The sequence below is a fragment of the Bos javanicus genome, chromosome X (assembly GCF_032452875.1).
Source record: "Bos javanicus breed banteng chromosome X, ARS-OSU_banteng_1.0, whole genome shotgun sequence".
Lineage (NCBI taxonomy): Eukaryota > Metazoa > Chordata > Mammalia > Artiodactyla > Bovidae > Bos > Bos javanicus.
This window is the reverse complement of record NC_083897.1, coordinates 107,612,001-107,632,231: the sequence shown is the minus strand read 5'-3', so window position 1 is coordinate 107,632,231 and position 20,231 is coordinate 107,612,001. Positions and strand designations below refer to the sequence as shown.

Genomic DNA, 20,231 nt, shown 5'->3' with positions numbered 1-20,231 from the left:
GCAGGTTATAAGGACTGAAAGGCATGACTTCCCTGGTGGTCCAGTGGTTCAGACTTTGCCTTCGAATGCAGGAGGTGTGACTTCAATCCCTGGTCAGAGAGCTAAGATCCTCCCACATGCCTCATGGCCACAAAACCAAAACATAAAACAGAAATAATGTTGTAACAAATTCAATACAGACTGTAGTGGTCCACATCAAAAATTTAAGAAGGACCCAAAGGGCAAAGTATTGCTTCATAGCCCTGCCTGTTGCAGTCTCTATAGTCTCTATCTCTTAGTCAGCTGGTGGCCAGTTCTGTGGTCCAGGTAGTGAAAATCCTAATCTATACCAAGTGGCTTTATGGTTTGTTCTGAGTAGTGTGGGGCTTCCCTGATGAGTCAGCAGTAAAGAATCCACCTGCCAACACAGTAGACGTGGGTTCAATCCCTGGGCTTGGAAGAACCCCTGGAGAAGGGAATATGGCAACCTACTCCAGTATTCTTTGCTGGGAAATCTCATGGCCAGAGGAGCCTGGCAGGCTATAGTCTATGGGGTCACAAAGAGTCAGATATGATGGAGCACATACACACACATTGGGTAGCATGGCTTTGTTCTCAGCAAAAGCCAATGTGAAAGGCTGCCAGTCCCTGAGCCTTCATCTGTCTCTACAGAAAGTGTATTTTTTTTCTTTTTTTAAAGAATCTTTTACTATGAGTAGGTGTGAATCCTAAATGTCATTTGACTCAAACACTCATGACTAACCATGACTTCGTTAATTAGCAGTGATGAATGGGAAAGATAGCTAGAGGGGCCATATGTCCTATATCTTGAGCCTTCCTACCATTCTAAACCTATTTGTCTCCCCTTGGGGCTCCCACAATGGCTTGTGCCTCTGCATCACTCTTGATTTTGTACTCTGACATGAAGCCCCTCCTTACACAAGAATGTAAAGTAAATGAACGGATCTCGCCAGATACACCCCCTCTCTCCCCTCCTCTTAATTGTAAGCTTTTCTACTGGCTTTTTTACTTTTGTGCTGCAGTATTCAGCATGGTGCCTGGCCCATCAAAAACAATCAGTGATCTGATTGAATTCGGTGTGGAGCCCACAAGGGCCTCTAGGAGGTAGAGTGTGTGGACCCCAGGCCAGGCATCACTATGTGGGTTACAGAATGGCAAGCCTGGAGCTGGGAGACAGTAAGGAGCTAAACAGTACCATGAATGATATACATCCTGAATTGTCAAGAGAGTCCTAGTGCTGGACTGAGCTCTGCTGAAACTCCAAACTGGGGTCTGATTGTTCTGTCGTCAAAGAATGTAACACCTAGTTGGAAAGAAAAGGTTTAAAGGTCCACACTTGAAAAGTTAATAATGTAGAGAAGGATTTTAGGAAAATCTAAGATGGCAATATGAGCAGCCTGATAGCCCTTTTGAAACATGGCAAGAAGTTTGTTGTTGTTGTTCAGTAGCTCAGTCTTGTCCAATTCTTTAGCGACCCCGTGGACTATAGCCCACCAGGCTCTTCTATCCATGAGATTTTCCAGGCAGAAATACTGGGTTGCCATTTCCTTCTCCAGGGAATCTTCCCGACCCAGGGATTGAACCTCTGTTTCCTGCATGGCAGGTGGAATTTTTCCCACTGAGCTACCAGGGAAGCTGTATGACTACAAAAGATATGAGAACAAATAATTAAATATTAGATTATCAATGTTGGGAGGGCACAGGGACCATTGGGAAAGGAATCAAATTCTAAGTGGGACTTGATGAGGAGCTTGAAGGAGGGAGAGGGCCCAGTATAACAGAAGAGGAGGAAGAGTGAGTTCACATGGAGGAGACAGGAAGCAGCTATGCAGAGGTAAGGACATGTACACAGTAGTTCTCAAAGTAACATCATTTGACATGATATTAAGTGCTATTCTCACCAAAAATGTAATTTCCAGGCAGACTGAAGCTTCTAACACTTTGACGAGACACTCCACACAGTGGTCTTTGAAACAGACAACTTGGCAGATCCTATTAAAATTGTCTTAGTACCTCTGGAATAGTTTTTCCCCATGAGAAAACTATAGCCAGTGAAGTAAATGAACTGGTCTCTACCAATACCACACAAAAGGAAAATAGCTTTGGTTTGTCTTTATGTGAGTGCATTTGAAAAGATGCATGTTTGAGGCTTTTGGTAGCTTGGATCATGACCTGAATGTTAGTTTCTGAACAGCTCTTTTTGCTTAAGTTCCAAATAATTTGGGGAAATGGGAATGCAGTCAAGTTTGATGTGGTGTGAGCCATTCCATTGTTCAGACTTATTACCCCAGGGCATGCATGCAGTCACTTATTCCTCAAGAACTTGCTGGGTTGTAGTTCATGCCAGGCCTCCTGCTAACCTTAGGGGATCTGACAGGAAACAAGAAGAACAAGAGTTGTCCTTCTCATGGGGCTACAGTCTAGTAAGTTGCTACATTAGTTGATCCCAGAGGATCATCATAGCTCTTCTGTCTGAGCAAGGTGAGTTCAAACTCCCCTTTTCTCAGCATTGTGTAAATAAGTTCAGCCCTGTCAGTGCTTCTCCATTCTCAGGTGATAGTGGTGAGTCCCCAAAGTCAATGGTATTTTTCTTTGAAAGACAGAGTCCTAGCTTACCAGCAGCTGGTATGGCTTTGGGAGAATGCCCTCACCACCTCTACTGATACCTTTGACATTCTGTTGCAGAAGCCATGGGGACTCCCCAGAATTTCTCAGCCTCAAGTCAGCTTCATTGAAGAATTATATATGTTGGAAGTACAATAAATGGTATTCTTAAAATGATATACTTAAGTGTTTTATTATTTTCCTTTTAAATACATGTACGTATATATGTAATTTCAGATTTCTTCTTAGCAAGTTCAGATCAGCAACCAAAGGAGAAATCATCACTCCAAAACCTGAAAGTGGGCGGAGCTACAGCTTGGACTTAGACAGCCACAATTTTTGGAGTTTAAAGTCAGCCCTTGGTTCTGACAGGTAAGACACATAACAGATTGGCCAAAGGAATAGACTGAGGACAGGGTTGGTATGTGCACTCATGCTCAGTCACTTCAGTCATGTCTGACTCTTTGTGACCCCATGGACTATAGCCTGCCATGCTCCTGTGTCCATGGGGATTCTTCAGGCAAGAATATTGAAGTGGGTTGCCATGCCTTCCTCCAGGGGATCTTCCCAACCCAGGGATGGAACCCAGGTCTTGCACATTGCAGGTGGATTCTTTACCAGCTGAGCCACCGGGGAAGCCCAGGTTTGTATATTTCTATTCAAACGATGCTTCTAGATACCTGCAATGTATTCCCTCTCAGAGATCTTCTAATACGTAACTTGAAAACCCAGGAGGATAGTTTTTAGTTGAAATGGTAAACACTTATATTTCTGGAATTACAGCTATGGAAATCATCTGTGCACTTGCATGGCTGAGACTTGATGTCTTTGGGGGACTCAGGGCTGCAGTTCACATGGATAAATCCAGGAAAATAAATTGTTTTCATTGATTTCTTGATTTTTTTCTGTTTAAGCTTTGGAAAAAGAAACCTCTAGGTGTCAATTGCTTGCAACTTTAAAAAAATTAATAATAATTTCCTTTGAATTGCCTCAGAGAATTTCCACAAAGTCCACTTCTTTATAGTTCTACCACCTCTAACTTGTTATCAAAGGGCCAGCTCCTCAAATCTCCCATGCATAGAGCTAGCACCTTGTTAAGAAAAGTAAAGAGAGAAAAGATAGCCAAGAGCCTAGTCATCTCCTATCAGGCTGAAATGTTCTTTATCCTTTTGGAACAGAAGTCAAGGCTGATTTTCATGACTGGTATATTATCAAAGGCAACGATGAGAAAAAAGATCTACCCTCATGGGTCATTAAGAGCACAGGTAGTGTCCATACCGATATCTTTTTTCCTATAGCATTCCTACAAACTTGTGTCACTTTATGTAAAACTTCAAAGAAAAAAATAAAACAAATCATTTCTCATCCACTATCAAAAGATTATGATTGTATTCAGTCCTTTCCAAATTCTCAAAGAATGTAGCTATATTTCCTTTATGATAAAAAATACTTTAAACCCTCATTGCATTTGTCCTTGAAATCATTTCCTTTGACTTCTCTTGGGGTGGCCCTCTATCTTGTCCCATAAAACCTTATGTAGGAAAATTTCATTTTTGGTTTTGATTGCTGAGTTCCTAACTCTCAGACAGGGATCAAAATTATTTAGAGATGCTATTTTTGTTCAGCCTCGTGGGGACTCGCTGGATGAGCTATCTTGGCTCATATTTCAGGCTGGCATTTAAAAGGAACAATATATCTATATAAAGAGGAAAGATGGAGTCCCCCGTTCAAAACACTTAGTCTCCTGGCTCAATGAAGAAAATTAAATTATTTCATTTACAGTTACTTAAGAGTAAGGGTCATACTCTCCAATATCACAGTGCTTACACGGTTGTTTCAGAATCTACCTGCCTGGGTTTATTCCTTGAGTCTTAACAACTTCTGCGTGTAGATATAGTTGACCCTGAAATAACATGCTGACCCTACCCCCTCACTTTACCTGTCAAAAATCCGAGTATAACTTGACAGTAAGCTTTTCCTATCCACAGTTCCTCTGTATCCTCATGCAGCTCCATATCCAAGGATTTACCCAACTGAGGATCCTGGCGTACTGTAGTGTTTACTATGGGTAAAAAAAAAAAAAAAAAATCCATGCATAAAGAGAACCACACACGTAAAGCTATAAAGCCATATGGACGTGTTTTACCAAAGACTGGTGTATTGACCCAGGGGTCTCTTGTTGTAAATTGGAAGGTTGTCACTAAACAGACTTTATCTTTGAGATTGTAAATACCCAAGATCAATAGATAGAATATAATGGTCAGGGTGCTTTGGTTTAGAGATAGAATATATTAATAATAGTCAGGGTGCTTCGACTGAACCACGCCAAGAACAATGTGTTCCCAATAAGAAGGAGAGTCAAGATGTTCAGGAGATCAGTAGAGCACAATGTCCTTTTCCTGAAACATGTATTTATCGTAATGATGACTCATTCATTAAAGGACTGCCACTGTGAGATGAGTTACATTATCCCCAAATTATTCCTTAGGAAGTGGGAGCAGGAGGTGGCCTATCTTTTCTTCACTCCCATCCCTAAAAGGTGTTAACTCCTTTTTTATTTTCTTGGAGCTGGAGGAATTCTGCAAAGCCAAGTAGTCAAGCTTGCAGACTTTCTTTTCTCATTAGGTTCTTCAAGCAGAACTGCAGCCTCCCCTGTAACAGCAGATTCCCCAAAAAAGAATTTGCAAGATTCTGGCCTCTGCCGTCTATTACCTGGCCTAGCTTAGCAGTTAATTCCCCCTTCTCCTCTTCCACGCATATTTCTTCATAGTTCATTGCTCTTTTTCTGGAGCAGCTGGGCTTGAGCATCGTTTTTAAAAACTCATATCGGAGTGGAAATGATTGTTTTTCAGATGCCTGGTTAGACTTTATTTCTTTTCAGGAGTTTCAAAGCAGGGAAATGTGTGAATGGCTTAGGCAAGGTGCAGCAGCCTCTCAGAGGAACATGGCAAATGGCTCTTCACTGGTTTCTTGGGACTTGACACATGAGACAGCTGCGTTTTGTTTTTTTAAAGGCATATAAATGTGAACTGTAATTAACAGAATACTCTTCAAGGCAGTGATTCCTAATTCCTTTCACACTGTGATGAGTTGTCAGTGTGGTGTGATTTGTGAGATATCTATCTTAAATCTTAAAAAAAAAAAAAAGTCTTAGCTAATACTGAAAACGACAAAAAATCAAATAGACTCACAGACTTTGAGAAGGAACTTATGGTTGCTAGGGAGATGAGTGGGGGAAGGGGATAGTTAGGGAGTTTGGGATGAACATGTACACACTGCTATACTTAAATGGATAACCAAAAAGGTCCTACTGTATAGCACCGGGAGCTCTGCTCAATGTTATGTGGCAGCCTGGATGGGAGGGGAGGGGAGTTTAGGGGAGAATGGTACATATATATACATGGCTGAGTCCCTATCCTGTTCATCTGAAACTGTCACAACACTGTCTGCTAATTGGCTATACCCCAATACAAAATAAAAAGTTTAAAAAAAAATCCCACTCTCCTAGAAATGAATCCTCAGACAAGGATTCTTAAGTGAGTAATTTATTAATTGAAATGATTCTGGGCTACCAGAATTGAAATGAGCTACCAGTAAGGGAGTAAGTGACCTAGATGGGTGGGATGGAGAGGGGTCAGAGAGAGGTCCAAGAGGGAGGGGATATATGTCTACATAGAGCTGATTCAATTTGCTCTAAGCAGAAACCAACAAAATATTGTAAAGCACTATACCTCAATTTTTTTAAAAAGCAAAGAAGATGAGAAATTTGCTGTCTCTGGTGAGGTATGAGTTTGAGAACTCAGCTTAATCCTGCAAGAGATTCTGGGGCATAAAGTATTGGTATCTCTAGGTTTTTACATTTTGAGGAGCTGGACCATTGCACTTCTGTCCCAATAAGTCATTGTTTATAGGTTCCCTTAGATTGGGTTTCCAGATTTAGCAAATGATGATACAGGATGTCCAGTTAAATTTTTCAGGTAAAAAACTTAAAAAAAATACGTTTCATGAAATCTTACTTGTATGTACCACATAAATAGTAGTATATTTTTATACTAAAAAATTCTTGATTGTTTATCTGAAATTCAGATTTAACTGAGAGTCAGGGGAGGCATATTTCAAGGCATGCTTGGCCTCCAGCACTAAAGGCAAAGCTCTGAACATCATAAGTGCAAACCATTAGCAGAAAAGTACCCAGAAGCTTGGGATGGGTAGGTGGAGCCTGCTGCAAGGGATCTGAGGGTATCCGGAAGAGGACATCAATACTGTCCCCTAAAATACAGGAATAGTGGAACTTAGAACTGAAAAATTGATTTTGTTCAGTAAGAAGATGGATAAAGGATGCTGTTATGTTTCTCAGCAGCATTTCTATCATGACATTGGAGGATACGGCAAGTATTGAACCACAGGAACCTGTACCTCTGGCAACCAACCAGTTTCTCCTGTCCCCCAACCCCACCCCCTGCCCAAGCGCATTCTAGTTTTATCCAGTTGTTCTTAATTGCTCTCTGGGAGGCCCGGGACTGACTGTCACAGTCTCTGTGAAGCTTCACAAGCTGATTTGGTCAGCTCTGATCCAAAAGCAGAAACCACACCATTCATGGCAGCCCTTACCTTCTTAGCTGATCCTCATTCTTACCCTTCCCCCAGCTCCCTCCTTCTGTCTCACCCTCTCCCTCTGTCTCTCTCTTTCCTTCTGGTAAATAAGACATGTTTGGTATCTTAATGACTAAAAAAGTCATTCTTTCCTCATATCTATTATTTTGGGCAAAATAGGTTGATGAAACCCATTCTGTCATTTTGTGACGCATCCTTTTTTCATCACAAGTAAAATCATCTTCCTGTCCCCAATGTCATTTTCATTAACATCTTTGAGATTAAGATGGCAATTAGGCAGCATCCTCATACTACTATTTGAAATATTAGCAAGCTGGGAGTGTTTTAGCTCTGAGTCAGGACCACTTCCACAAAGTTAATACTGGTTTGTTTTGTGCAGTAGATAAAATGCTGTATAGCTAGTTTCTAATGCTCTGAGCAAACTCCTTTCCTTACCAGGCTTTAAAAATTGTTCAAATTTATAGTACATCTCTAAAAGTACATCCAGTTCATTCTGTAATCCTAGCTGTGAGAGTTTTGTGATGCAAAAGAATAATGGTTATAAGGACTGTTCTCCAAAGGAAAATTACTTTCACTTCTTTCCTGTGCCTCTGCTTAATTTGTCCGGTGCTAATTCCTTTCTTCCTATTTTAACCTGCTTTGAGTAAGCTCAGCCCTTCTTAGTGGCAGCAAAGGGTGAGCAATTAAAGCCACAAGCTTCACAGATACTAAGCCTAAAGCAATTTGCAAAATCCTGGTGTCCTGAGAAAAATGACTCTTCCTTCCATGAAGTGATAGACAGGTGACAGAAGAAGTGAGAAATAGTGGAGTTATGAGAGTATGTGATTTACTTGAACTGTGGCTGTATCCATTAGAGTTACATGAGGTCTAGAGCGGGCTTCCCTGGTGGCTCAGATGGTAAAGAATCTGCCTGCAATGTGGGAGACCTGGGTTCGATCCCTGAGTTGGGAAGATTTCTTACTTATTCTGACTTGTTCTGTGCACAGGAGCTCCAGGCTCTTGGGATTGAAAAGAAATCCTCTCTGGTAGAGTTATGTGTGTTCCTAGTAAACAGAGTTCTGTGCTTAAGGGTGAGTGCTGAGCGGGAATGGGTGGGACACTGCCCTCTGCTGCAGCATCCCCCCATAACTGCTCTCAGACCTTTTCCAAGGGTGCAGTGTCTCACACTGCCGGAGCCCCTGATTTGTGTTTTCTTTGTATACATGTGACTTTCCTCATTATAAATGTCAATAATGTGAGGCAGTATGGAGATCGGGAGTTCAGCCAGACCCTTGACACCATACTTAGGTTGAACTACCCCTGGGTTCTGAGTTCTTTTTGTTAAATTGGAGTAGAATTGCTTTACAATGTTGAGTTTAGTTTCTGATGTACAACAGAGTGAATCAGCTATTTGTATACATAGATCCCCTCCCTCTTGGACCTCCCTCCTTCTTCCACCCCACCCCTCTCCATCATCACAGAGCACGGAGCTGAGCTCCCTGTACTACACAAGAGCTCCCTACTAGCTCTCTGTTTTATACACGGTTGTGTATATGTGTCAATCCTAATCTCCCAATTTGTCCCACCCTCCTTTCCCTACTTCCCATGTCCACATCTCTGTCTCTATTTCTGCCCTGGAACTAGGATCATCTGTACCATTTTTCTAGATTCCACATACATGCATTAATGTGTTTCTCTTTCGGACTTACTTCACTCTCACCTAAGGTGTATTAGGTGACACATTACATGCTCAGGGTAGCTAAGACAGAGTAATGGCCTTTCTTCTTCTGTTAGATCACTGACGAGTAGAGCTAAATCATTCGCTCACCTATGTATTTTATTTATACAAATAAATTCAACATATAGCTCTGCCAATGTTATTGGCCTAGTACTGTATGTGTTCATTTAGTTGCTAAGTTGAGTTTGACTCTTGTGACCACATGTACTGTATGTAGCCTGCCAGGCTCATCTGCCCTTTCCTTCTCCAGGGGATCTTTCTGACCCAAGGGTCAAACCCAGATCTCTTGCATTGCAGGTGGATTCTTTACTGACTGAACCACCAGGGAAGGCCCCTAGTACTATATGCCAAGTGGTAAATGTGGAAGTTCTTAGACTGCTGCTTTTCTATCCCTTGGTGAACTTCCAATTTGTCAGGGAAGGTTGGGATGACTAAACGATTTCAAGACAATATGGTGTCACTACACACAAAGCTAGTGGAGGTGATGGAATTCCAGTTGAGCTGTTTCAAATCCTAAAATATGATGCTGTTAAAGTGCTGCACTCAATATGCCAGCAAATTTGGAAAACTCAGCAATCCCAAAGAAAGGCAATGCCAAAGAATGTTCAAACTACCACTCAATTGTACTCATTTCACATGCTAGCAAAGTAATGCTCAAAATTCTCCAAGTGAACCTTCAACATTTTGTGAACTGAAAACTTCCAGATGTTAAAGCTGGATGTAGAAAAGGCAGAGGAACCAGAGATCAAATTGCCAACGTCCGGTGGATCAAAGAAAAAGCAAGAGAATTCCAGAAAAACATCCTCTGCTGCTTCGTTGACTATGCTAAAGCCTTTGACTGTGTGGATCACAACAGACTGTGGAAAATTCCTCAAGAAATGGGAATACCAGATCACCTTACCTGCATCCTGAGAAACCTTTATGCAGGTCAAGAGGCAACAATTACACCCAGACATGGAACAACAGACTGATTCCAAATAGGAAAAGGAGTACGTCAAGGCTGTATATTGTCACCCTGCTTATTTAAGTTATATGCAGAGTACATCATGTGAAATGCTGGACAGGATGAAGCACAAGCTGAAATCAAGATAACTGGGGGAAATATCAACAACCTCAGATATGCAGATGACACCACCCTTATGGCAGAAATTGAAGAGGAACTAAAGAGCTTCTTGATAAAATTGAAAGAGGAGAGTGAAAAAGTTGGCTTAAAGCTCAACATTCAAAAAACGAAGATCATGGTATCCGGTCCCATCACTTCATGGCAAATAGGCGGGGAAGCAATGGAAACAGTGACAGACTTTAGTTTCTTGGGCTCCAAAATCACTGAAGATGGTCACTGCAGCCATGAAATTGAAAGACGCTTGCTCCTTTGAATAAAAGCTATGACCAACCTAGACAGCATATTAAAAATCAGAGACATTACTTTGCCCCCATATTCCATATAGTGAAAGGTGTGGTTTTTCTAGTAGTCATGTATGGATGTGAGAGTTGGACTATAAAGAAGGCTGAGCACTGAAGAATTGATGCTTTTGAACTGTGGTGTTGGAGAAGACTCTTAAGAGTCCCTTGGACTGCAAGGAGATCCAACCAGTCCATCCTAAAGGAAATCAGTCCTGAATATTCATTGGAAGGACTGATGTTGAATTTGAAACTTCAGTACTTTGGCCACCTGATGTGAAGAGCTGACTCATTTGAAAAGACCCTGATGCTGGGAAAGATTGAAGGCAGGAGGAGAAGGGAACGACAGAGGGTGAGATGGTTGGATGGCATCACTGACTGAATGGACGTGAGTTTGAGCAAGCTCCTGTAGATGGTGAAGGACAGGGAAACCTGGCATGCTGCAGTCCATGGGGTCACAGAGAGTCGGACATGACTGAGCGACTGAACAACAACATGGTATCATGATAAAAAGATCATCTGCGTGCTATGGAAAAGCCAGAGACAGGCATTTAACCATCCAGGAGAATCAGAGGAGCTTCATGGAAATGATGCCTAAGCAATTTGAAGGAGTGAGGAGGACGTGGCCACACAAAGAGAGGTGAGCACATCCTAGGTAGAGGAAGCAGAAAGTTCAAAGGAAAAGATACATAAAGCAATTTTGCATGTGCTAGAAAACAAACAGTTCAAGGGTTTTTTAAAAATATATTTTAATGTTTCTTTTTCTAGCTACCATCTTTTTTATTTGTATTCATTTGTTTCTTTTTGACTTTGCTGAGTCTTTGTTGCTGCACGCAGGTCTTCTCTAGTTACAGTGAGTGAGGACTGCTCTCTAGCTGTGATGCAGGGCCTTCTCATTGTGGTAGTTTCTCTTGTGGAGCAAAGACCCTAGAGTGCTTGGGCCTCAGTAATCATGACACACAGGCCCGGTTACCCTATGACATGTGGCATTTTCCTGGATCAGGCATCAAACCTGTGTCCCCTGAATTGGCAGGCGAATTCCTACCCACTGGACCAGGGAAGTCCCAGTTCAGAGTTTTTAGAGTGTAAAATTGAAATGAGGTTTACAAAAGATGAGATGGAGAGTTTCATTGAGCAGGATGTGGATGGCTTTTGATACCTTGATAGCTTTTTTCTTATAAGCAACATAACATCCCATGTAGAACAAGAGTTTAGGAAATCCAAACTATTGGGTTGGCCAAAAAATTCACTCAGGTTTTTAAGACTCTTTGGAAAAACACGAGCCAAGCAAACTTTTTGGCCAACCCAATACTAAGTACAGAGTAAGTGCTTGTTCCATTTAGTTGCTGAAAGCTAAATTCTGAGGTGAGGGCAACTGGCTTTCTCACTTATAACTTCTAGTCCACCCAATATTTGTCATGGCTGCTGGCCTCTCGTCCAACTGGCTTCCAGCTATTCTTTAAAAACAAGACATGGGAACAGGATTTTGTTGTGATTGTGAATGACAAAATATTATCAGACTGAGATTTCTACTTGTCCTTAATTTCTTTTTCCTCATACCCAGAGTCCCTCCTACATGATGACTGTCTCTTCCATTTTAGAGAGTCTTTTTAAAGAAATGAGATATTTTGAGGAAGCCCAAAACATTTTAAGACCATCAAACAAATCAGCTTTTGTTTTAGTAAATTGAATGATCAAGGCTCTTTATGTTCTTAACATTAATTCATTGAACAAAATTTCACTGAACACCTCCCACATTGTATTATATTTGTCCTTTCTCCAAAAGGGAAAAAGAAGGAAAATATATGTTATTCAGACACATAAAATCAGTGGTTTCAGAGGAAACTGCAGCAAGAGAAACTGCTTAATGAATTTCTAGTTCTTCGGTATTTCTCTGCTTCCCTAATTCAGTGGTCAAGAGCTCTTAAGTTGTTTCATTTGTGCATTAAGTATGGTAAAGAGTCTACCTGCCATGTGAGAGACCTGAGTTCAGTCTGTGGATTGGTAAGATCCCCTGGAAAATCGAATGGCTACTCACTCCAGTATTCTTGCCCGGAAAATTCCATGGACAGAGGAGCCTGGTGAGCTACAGTGCATAGGGTTGCAAAGAGTAGGACATGACTGAGCGATTAACACACGCACAAACACACATGTATTGTTCATTGCTTTGGGATGTATTGACGTCTCCAAAGAGTTTGGTATTTATTTATTTACTTATTTAATTAATTTTTGTTAATTTTTGGCCACCATTCATGGCATGCAGGATCTTTGTTCCTCAACCAGGTACTGAACCCTCACTCCATGCAGTGAAAGCTTAGAGTCCCAACCACTGATCCACCATGGAAGTCTCAAGAGTATGGTTTTTAAGTGGAGACACACATACCTGTGTGTTCATGAGCCTGTGTTCTCAGGCACACACACAGGGGTCAACAAACGTTTATGTAAAGGTACAGATTGTTCCCTGGTGGCTCAGTGGGAAAGGATCTGCCTGCCAATGCAGGAGACACAAGTTTAATCCCTGGGTCAGGAAGATCCCCTGGAGAAGAAAATGGCAACCCACTCCAGTATTCTTGCCTGGAGAATTCCATGGACAGTGGAGCCTGGTGGGCTACAGTCCCTGGGGTCAAAAAGAGTTGGACACAACTGAGCGTCCAAACAACAACAGATTGTTAATATTTTTGGATTTGGGGGCCAGATGGTGTCTGTCTCAGCTACTCACTCTGCTGTTAGAGTGTCAACTGAAAAACAAAACCCACAACCCGAGAGCTGTGAGTTAAGGTTTATTTGGGGCAGAATGAGGACTACAGCCCTGGAGACAGCCTCTCAGATAGCTCTGAGAAACTGCTCCAAAGAGGCAAGGGGGAAGGTCAGTCAGTATTATATGATTTTAGTGAAGAGGGTACATGCAGTCAAACACAGATTTTGGCAGAAGATTGTTACCAGTCAAAAGGAACAGATGTCACTATTAATGATTTTAGTAATTTTATAGATACAAGGCACAGAGTGCCTCATTCCTGATCTCCACCCTGGACTCCTTTTAAGGTATCTGAAGGTCAGTGACCACAGTGGCTAAATGATTTCATTATTATAGAGGCAAATGGCAAGTGCCAATTTTTAGTTGGCAGTTTTGTAAAAGCAGCTGTATACAATGTATAAAGTGAATGTGAATGCCTGCATATTAACAAAACTTTATTTATGGCACTGAAATGCGACTTTCACATAATTCTCACATGTTATAAAATATTCTTCTTTTAATTTTTTTCAACCACTTGAAAATGTAAAATCACCCTTAGCTCACAAGTTATACAAAAACAGGTGGTGACCCCAGTTCCATCCAGGAGCCATAGTTTGCTGACTCTTCTGGTGCCACACATTTGCTCACTGACACAGAAAGCATCCTTCCATTCATCATATTCTAAGCCATGAGGATAGCTCAGGTCTCTTGATGCGAGCAGTGTGCTGAATAATCGTGGTATGAGAGGGAGGCCTAGTACAGTTGGAGATATGCCTGAGTTGAGTGAATTTAAACTCATCCACAGAACTTTGCTGGCATCCAGTGGTTAAGATCCACGCTCCCAGTGCAGGGCACAGGCTCGATCCCTGGTCAGGGGAAGATCCCACTTGTTGTGTGGTTTGGCCCTATAGAAACAAACTCATCCACAGTTGAGACCAGTGTTTCTCAGCTTTGGCTACATGTTGCAGTCACTGGTGATGGGGGAGTGGTGGGAAAGGATCTTGATGCCTAGATCCCATGCCCAGAGGGTCTGATGTGGTTAGTTTTGGGTGCAGCCTGAGCACGGTGTTGTTTAAAAGTTCCTACGATGTTTCTGATGTGCAGCCAAGGGTGAAGGCCACCCATCTCCCATAAGACAGTGGGGACAAATAAGTTGCAGTTTGGGGATCTCCAAAAACGGGAAGGTTGAGCCATGTTCAGCTTTTTTCCCTTTTGTTTCTCATTTTTAGCACCTCTTTCTCATTTAACAGGCTCGCTTCACTTTCTAATTACAACCTCTCTTGCCTGTCTCTCAGGTGTTTATTTCAGATCTCAAATAACTAAAAGGAGTTAGGAAGGCATGTAAACTGTAGAATGAATATCATATCATCTTAGTGTTATGTTATGCCCTAGCCTCATTGTCCCAGTGAGCATGGTATCTTTCAGGTTAATGCTGTCTTTGGCTGATCTCTTATAAAAACACTCATTTTCTCAGGCAGGCACAGGCTCAACCTTGTCCGTCTGCTCTGGGAAGGTTGAATCCTGGGAAATTCTTTGCAGGCTTCAACTCCTGGGAGACCACACTGTAAACCAGAAAGGGAACTTGTTAAATTAGAGTTTCTGTCCCTTCTCCTTGAATTCTTTACCTAGAAATTGATATATCTAGGAGGCCATTATCAAGGTTTGAGGCCAGCATGAAATTAGAGATAACAAAACAGAAAGCTTTTTAAAAGTAAGCTAAAATAAGGGAAACTCTTTCCTGCCCTAGGAAATGTGTCTTTCAAGTAACTCAGGATTTCCAAGCTCCCCAGACAGTGTCACATTCCCCATACTTTGGGCCTTTTAGATCAAAAGGAATGTATCCCTTTCTTGTCAGTTTCCCCCTAAGCAGATTTTAGCTTCAAGGTTTGTTAGAACTGATTTCTAATATTTCTAATTTAAATATCACTAACATGATATTTGTTAGAACTGATTTCTAATATTTCTAATTTAAATATCACTAACATGATATATAGCTTCCCTGATGGTTCAAACGGTAAAGCATCTGCCTACAATGCAGGAGATGTGGGTTCGATCCCTGGGTTGGGAAGATCCCCTGGAGAAGGAAATGGCAACCCACTCCAGTACTCTTGCCTGGAAAATCCCATGGATGGAGGAGCCTGGTAGGGAACAGTCCATGGGGTCGCAGAGTCGGACACGACTGAGTGACTTCATTTCACTTCACTTCAACATGATATATAGATCCAAAATAGCTCTTTCTTAATTGAACTTTAAATTTCTCTAATTTTGACTTGAGGATTTTGTCCTCTTCCTATTTGAGTGGCAAAGATTCACATATTTTATGTCAGATTTTGCATAACATCTGAAAGAGTTGGCACACAAGTATTTATGATATTCTGCCTCATTAGACTAAATTTTTTTTAGTTTAATCAAATGAAGCATTCAACTGAGAGGAAAATATTATTAATAAGCTCACAGTAAATGTCAGGGATAAATGTGAAAGTGTATGTCATTTTTAAGATAATGCTTCTGGCAACAGTAATTTCAAATGGCTGGCTCATGAGGCACAAGACTTTTTCTCCCCTTATTACAGGATAGCCTCTTGAATGTCATCACCACACTTAATCAACTTCTGCCAGAGCTTCCACATAAATGGGACTTTGGGTTCTAGGAAAGCTAATCCATGGTGGAGACTTTTCCAAGACCACCTGGGTCTGGAAGGACCATAATCACAGATATAAGCAGAAATACCCACACAAATTCCCTTGGATCATAATCTTTTGGTTCATTTCTGCAAGATTCAGTCCAACTCTTTATCTTTCGAGACTTTACCTAAAACAGTATGGTGGCTCAGATGGTAAAGAAACCACCTGTCAATGAAGGAGATATGGGTTCAGTCCCTGGATTGGGAAGATCTCCTGGAGGAGGAAATGGCAACCCACTCCAGTATTCTTGCCTGGAGAATTCCATGGACAGAGAGCCTGGTGGGCTATAGACCATAGGGTCACAAAGAGTCAGATACAACTAAGTGACTAACTTTCACTTTTTTTTTGAGTTGAACATGCCTGAGTGACTCCCCCCCCCCCTTTTTTTTTAAAACCTAAAACAGTAGGGAGAGACTTTTTTTTGGTAGTATTACTGTAAGAGTAGAGAACCTCTGGGCAGTGTACAGCATCCCTGGGTAGGTCTCTAAGCCCCTTCTCCGTTGAACTTGTGAGAAAGAACAGCATCACTTCAGAAAGGTCCAAACATTGTTAACTTGCCAAATGTAGAAATGTAGCACCTGAGATCAGAGGGCTCAGGGAAATCACCGAAGAATTTCAAACTGTATCAATCTATTTAATCCCCAAATTTTACTTTCTTGTCATCAGACACAAAAAACACAGTCATAGACCCTTTCTGAGCAGAGTCCATAGTACTATAATTTATTCAGACCACCAGTTCTAGAAATAACTTGTCAGGGACTGTCTCTGTGTAGTATTGAAGGACTGCTACCCAGAAAATTTTCCGAGCTCACTTAATCAAAATCTAAGAAACTAACCAGCTCTCTCAACCCTTTGATTATCTTCTCTTTGATAGCATTCCTCTTCTACATTCTATCCATGTAGAACCTGCCTGGTTGTAACAATTTGATTGGCAAAATGATGCATAAACAATTTGAAGAAGTAGCATGAGCTTGAATGCTATCTTTGGATAAGCAGATAATTCTGTTTTTATTCTGACTTTATCATATGTTAATACTAACTCTGTATGTTATTAATACTAATTCTGTATGCATGTGTGGAATAAGTGCCTAACCTCTCTAAGCCTCAGTTTCTTCATCTGTAAAATACGAATGTTCATACCTTTTTTTTTTTTTTTAAGAAAAAAAAATGAATGTTGTGGAATGGAGACTGTCGAACACCTAGACAATACTCAGTAAATGCAGCTGCTGTTTGCATAAATCTCAATAGTTGTGGTGGCTGGTTGTATCAATCAGGGCATATTTTATTTTGGTGGCTTCTCTGGTGCAGAGCCTTGAAATAAGTTACAAGCTGTGGTTAACAGCTCCAATGTTTATTGCTAATTCTTCTGCCAGATTTTTCTTCTATTAATGACCCATGTGCCATCATTCTCTTTAAAATATGCCCTTTCTTTATTCGTATAAGTCTCTCCTCCAGTTGGCTCAACTGTGAGCTCTAGCCACTATTAACTGTCACTGTTGTGCTTTAATAAGGAGATTTTGTTATTACAGGTGCACTTATAAATTATTAAAATAGTAACTGAGTGAAATTCACAAGGGCTTACATTTTACTACTGAGCATATTTTGTGCTCACTGATGGCAAAGAATGAAAGAAGGACAAACACTTCCCTTTAATTTGTCAACACTTATTTACTTATGAAATTCCATTTAATAAGAAAATTGCAATCACCTCCAGGCAGGAACTGTTTGTTTTTTTTTTTTTTTTTTCATGAATCATTACTGAATGGAATTGAATCCATTTTAGCAAACATAAAAATGAATCAAACTCATTTACAAAAATGTCATTGTTTTTAGCCTTCGTTTATTAAATGTGCACCATGAGTCAGTCACTAAAACACTGAGAAATAAAATATAATTGCCAATCTTTGATTAAATATGTACTGAGTGAAGAATTGACTCATTGGAAAAGACTCTGATGCTGGGAGGGAGTGGGGGCAGAAGGAGAAGGGGACGACAGAGGATGAGATGGCTGGATGGCATCACTGACTCGATGGATGTGAATCTGAGTGAACCCCGGGAGTTGGTGATGGACAGGGAGGCCTGGTGTGCTGCGATTCATGGGGTCACAAAGAGTCGGACACGACTGAGCGACTGATCTGAACTGAGTGTGTCCTTTGCACCAAGATACTGTGAAGGTGCTGGAGGTGTCATGGTAAGTGTGTCATCAGCTCTGTCCCCAAGGAGCTCATGTTGAAAGAGGTCCCAAGGCCCACGTATCTTTTAAGCAGCCAAAGAAGACATTATGTGGGCAACTTCTACACAGTCTGGGAAAGACTGTAGTCACCAGGAATTGAGTAGAGCAGAGGTTGGCAAGGCCTGTGATGGACAGAGAAGGCACAGTCAGGGAGGCTGGATTTCATCTGGCCCTTGAAGGATGGGAGGATTTGGATAAACCAAGAATGACGAATAAGGCTTATCAGGTGGGGAGAATATGAGCAAAAACCTTAGAAGTGGAAGCAGGAGCACGAGCAAGCATGGTAAGTTGAAAAAATAGTTGGCAACCTGGGCTGGCTAGAAGAGTACTGCTGAGCAGTGGGGAAAATAGTTGGAGAGGTAAGTTCAATTACGAAGACGCTGGAGTCAGACAAATGGCGCTGAACCTCATGAGCCCCTGAAGTGTACCTCAGGTGGTCCACGTGTTGCCATTGTTTTCTGGGGAGTTTTCCCTGACTATGTCTTTGGTCACTGCTCCACTTCCATTTTAAAGTCAGAATGTTTTTTCTCATTCAGGGGAAGCACTGGCTCATCAGATTTCAACGAGCCAGAAGCTGGTCCTGGAACTCCGAAGAGTGTCCGGAGCAATGGCATGACCCCAGGCACTCCGAGGTCACCGGCCCCCAGCACCCGCAGCGTGACCTCAGTCAGCAGTCGAGTAAGTTCACAGATGTGAAGGAACAGCTCCATCTGGGACTCAGCCTCACCACCGAGGCATGGCTAGCCTTCAGCTCTCTGAATCTGAGAGCCTGTTGTTGATCTTGTTTAACAGTAATAGATGCTTCTTGCTCAGAACTGAACCTCCTACATCCATAGCTCATGGCAGGAGGCCTCAAGTGTGAAGGAAAGGGCAGTTTCAGAGGTGGAATTTGTTTGATGGGGGTTTCAATGGCTACATGGTTTCAGTAAAATATAAATCATGTTTAGCACTCTGTGATTTTGATCATCCATTTTATTTGTCAAGAACTTGACTGTTATAAAATATTGCCAACAGATTTAAATTAGGAAAGGTAGACTCTTAAAATATTTTTATCATTTTCTTTTCAATACATCTGATAGAGTCTGCATTTAAATTGCATTGTGTGTGTTGTGTGTGTAAGCTGTTCTTTTGAGTGAATGAACATCTACTAGATTGTTTGATTAAGCAGGAAACTCCATATAGATAGCTCACATATTATGTCTTTACATACAAACCACAATTCTTTGATTCAGCCAATATTTAATGAGGACCTTCTCTATGCCAAGCCCTGGTCAAACAAAGACTTGAAAGAAGTGAAAGAATTAAGCTTGCGAGCATCTCTTGCAAGGTTGTCATCCATACTGGGACAGCACTGATGTTCAGCAAATACATTATGGGAAGGCTGTTGGAATCACTTTATATTGCAATCACTTACATCAAGGACCAGCATCTGCATAGTCAGTGCTCTTGCTTCACCAGCGTCTGAAAGATCTTTAGTGCCCCTGGAGGAGCAGCCAGTGCAAAGACCCTAAGGTGGGGGCATATGTGGTGTGTTCAAGGAAGAACAGGGAGCCCTGTATGGCCGTTATGAGTGAACAAAGGAGGGATACGAGAAAATGAGTTCAGAGGGGAAGTAGGGCCAGATGGGCCATGTGGACTCTGTGTGCACTTTGGCATTTACTCTGGAGAAGATGGTGGCAGTTGGAGAATTTTCAGCAGACTAATGACATGATCTGGCTTCTGTTTATGCTGGAACTGAGGGCTGTGCTGAGAAGAGCCTGTTGGGAACAAGAGTGGAAGCCAGAAGGCCTGTTAGGAAGGAGGCCATGGTATTACTGCAGGAGGTATTAGTGGGCTTTGGAACACGAAGATAGATGTGGAGATTGTGAACGACAAGATTCTACAGATACTTTTAATGAAGAGTCCAAAGGCATTCAGACAATTAAAGAATAATAATAATAAGTGTATTTAAACAGTTTTAGTCTAAATTAAACTTGTTGATAAGATAAAAGGCCTATTTAAAATTTTATCAGTATTTATACTTAGCTCCACAAACAGTATTGTTCAGTAGCCAGAAAAGTGCGTGCACAGTTGTGACTATACTCACTTCTCTGGCAGCCTGAAAAGGGGTGACATTCAAAATATTTAGAAACTGGTATGTCAGGGGCATTGAGCCATCAGAACAGACCCTGGTGCAAGATTAGGCAGCATCCTGAGGTTCCTCCCAGGCCATGCAGTGACCTGGATTGTGGGGAAAACTAGGGT

General features: G+C 41.5%; 1 protein-coding gene across 1 annotated transcript in view; it reads left to right on the top strand.

Moving 5' to 3' along the window:
- SYTL5 (synaptotagmin like 5) overlaps positions 1 to 20,231 on the top strand; it is a 142,821-nt gene that overhangs the window by 77,113 nt on the left and 45,477 nt on the right. The window contains exons 6-7 of the mRNA XM_061410450.1: positions 2,842 to 2,976; positions 18,524 to 18,665. Of these exons, the coding sequence (XP_061266434.1) occupies positions 2,842 to 2,976; positions 18,524 to 18,665 (277 nt within the window). The remainder of the gene's footprint in view (positions 1 to 2,841; positions 2,977 to 18,523; positions 18,666 to 20,231) is intronic.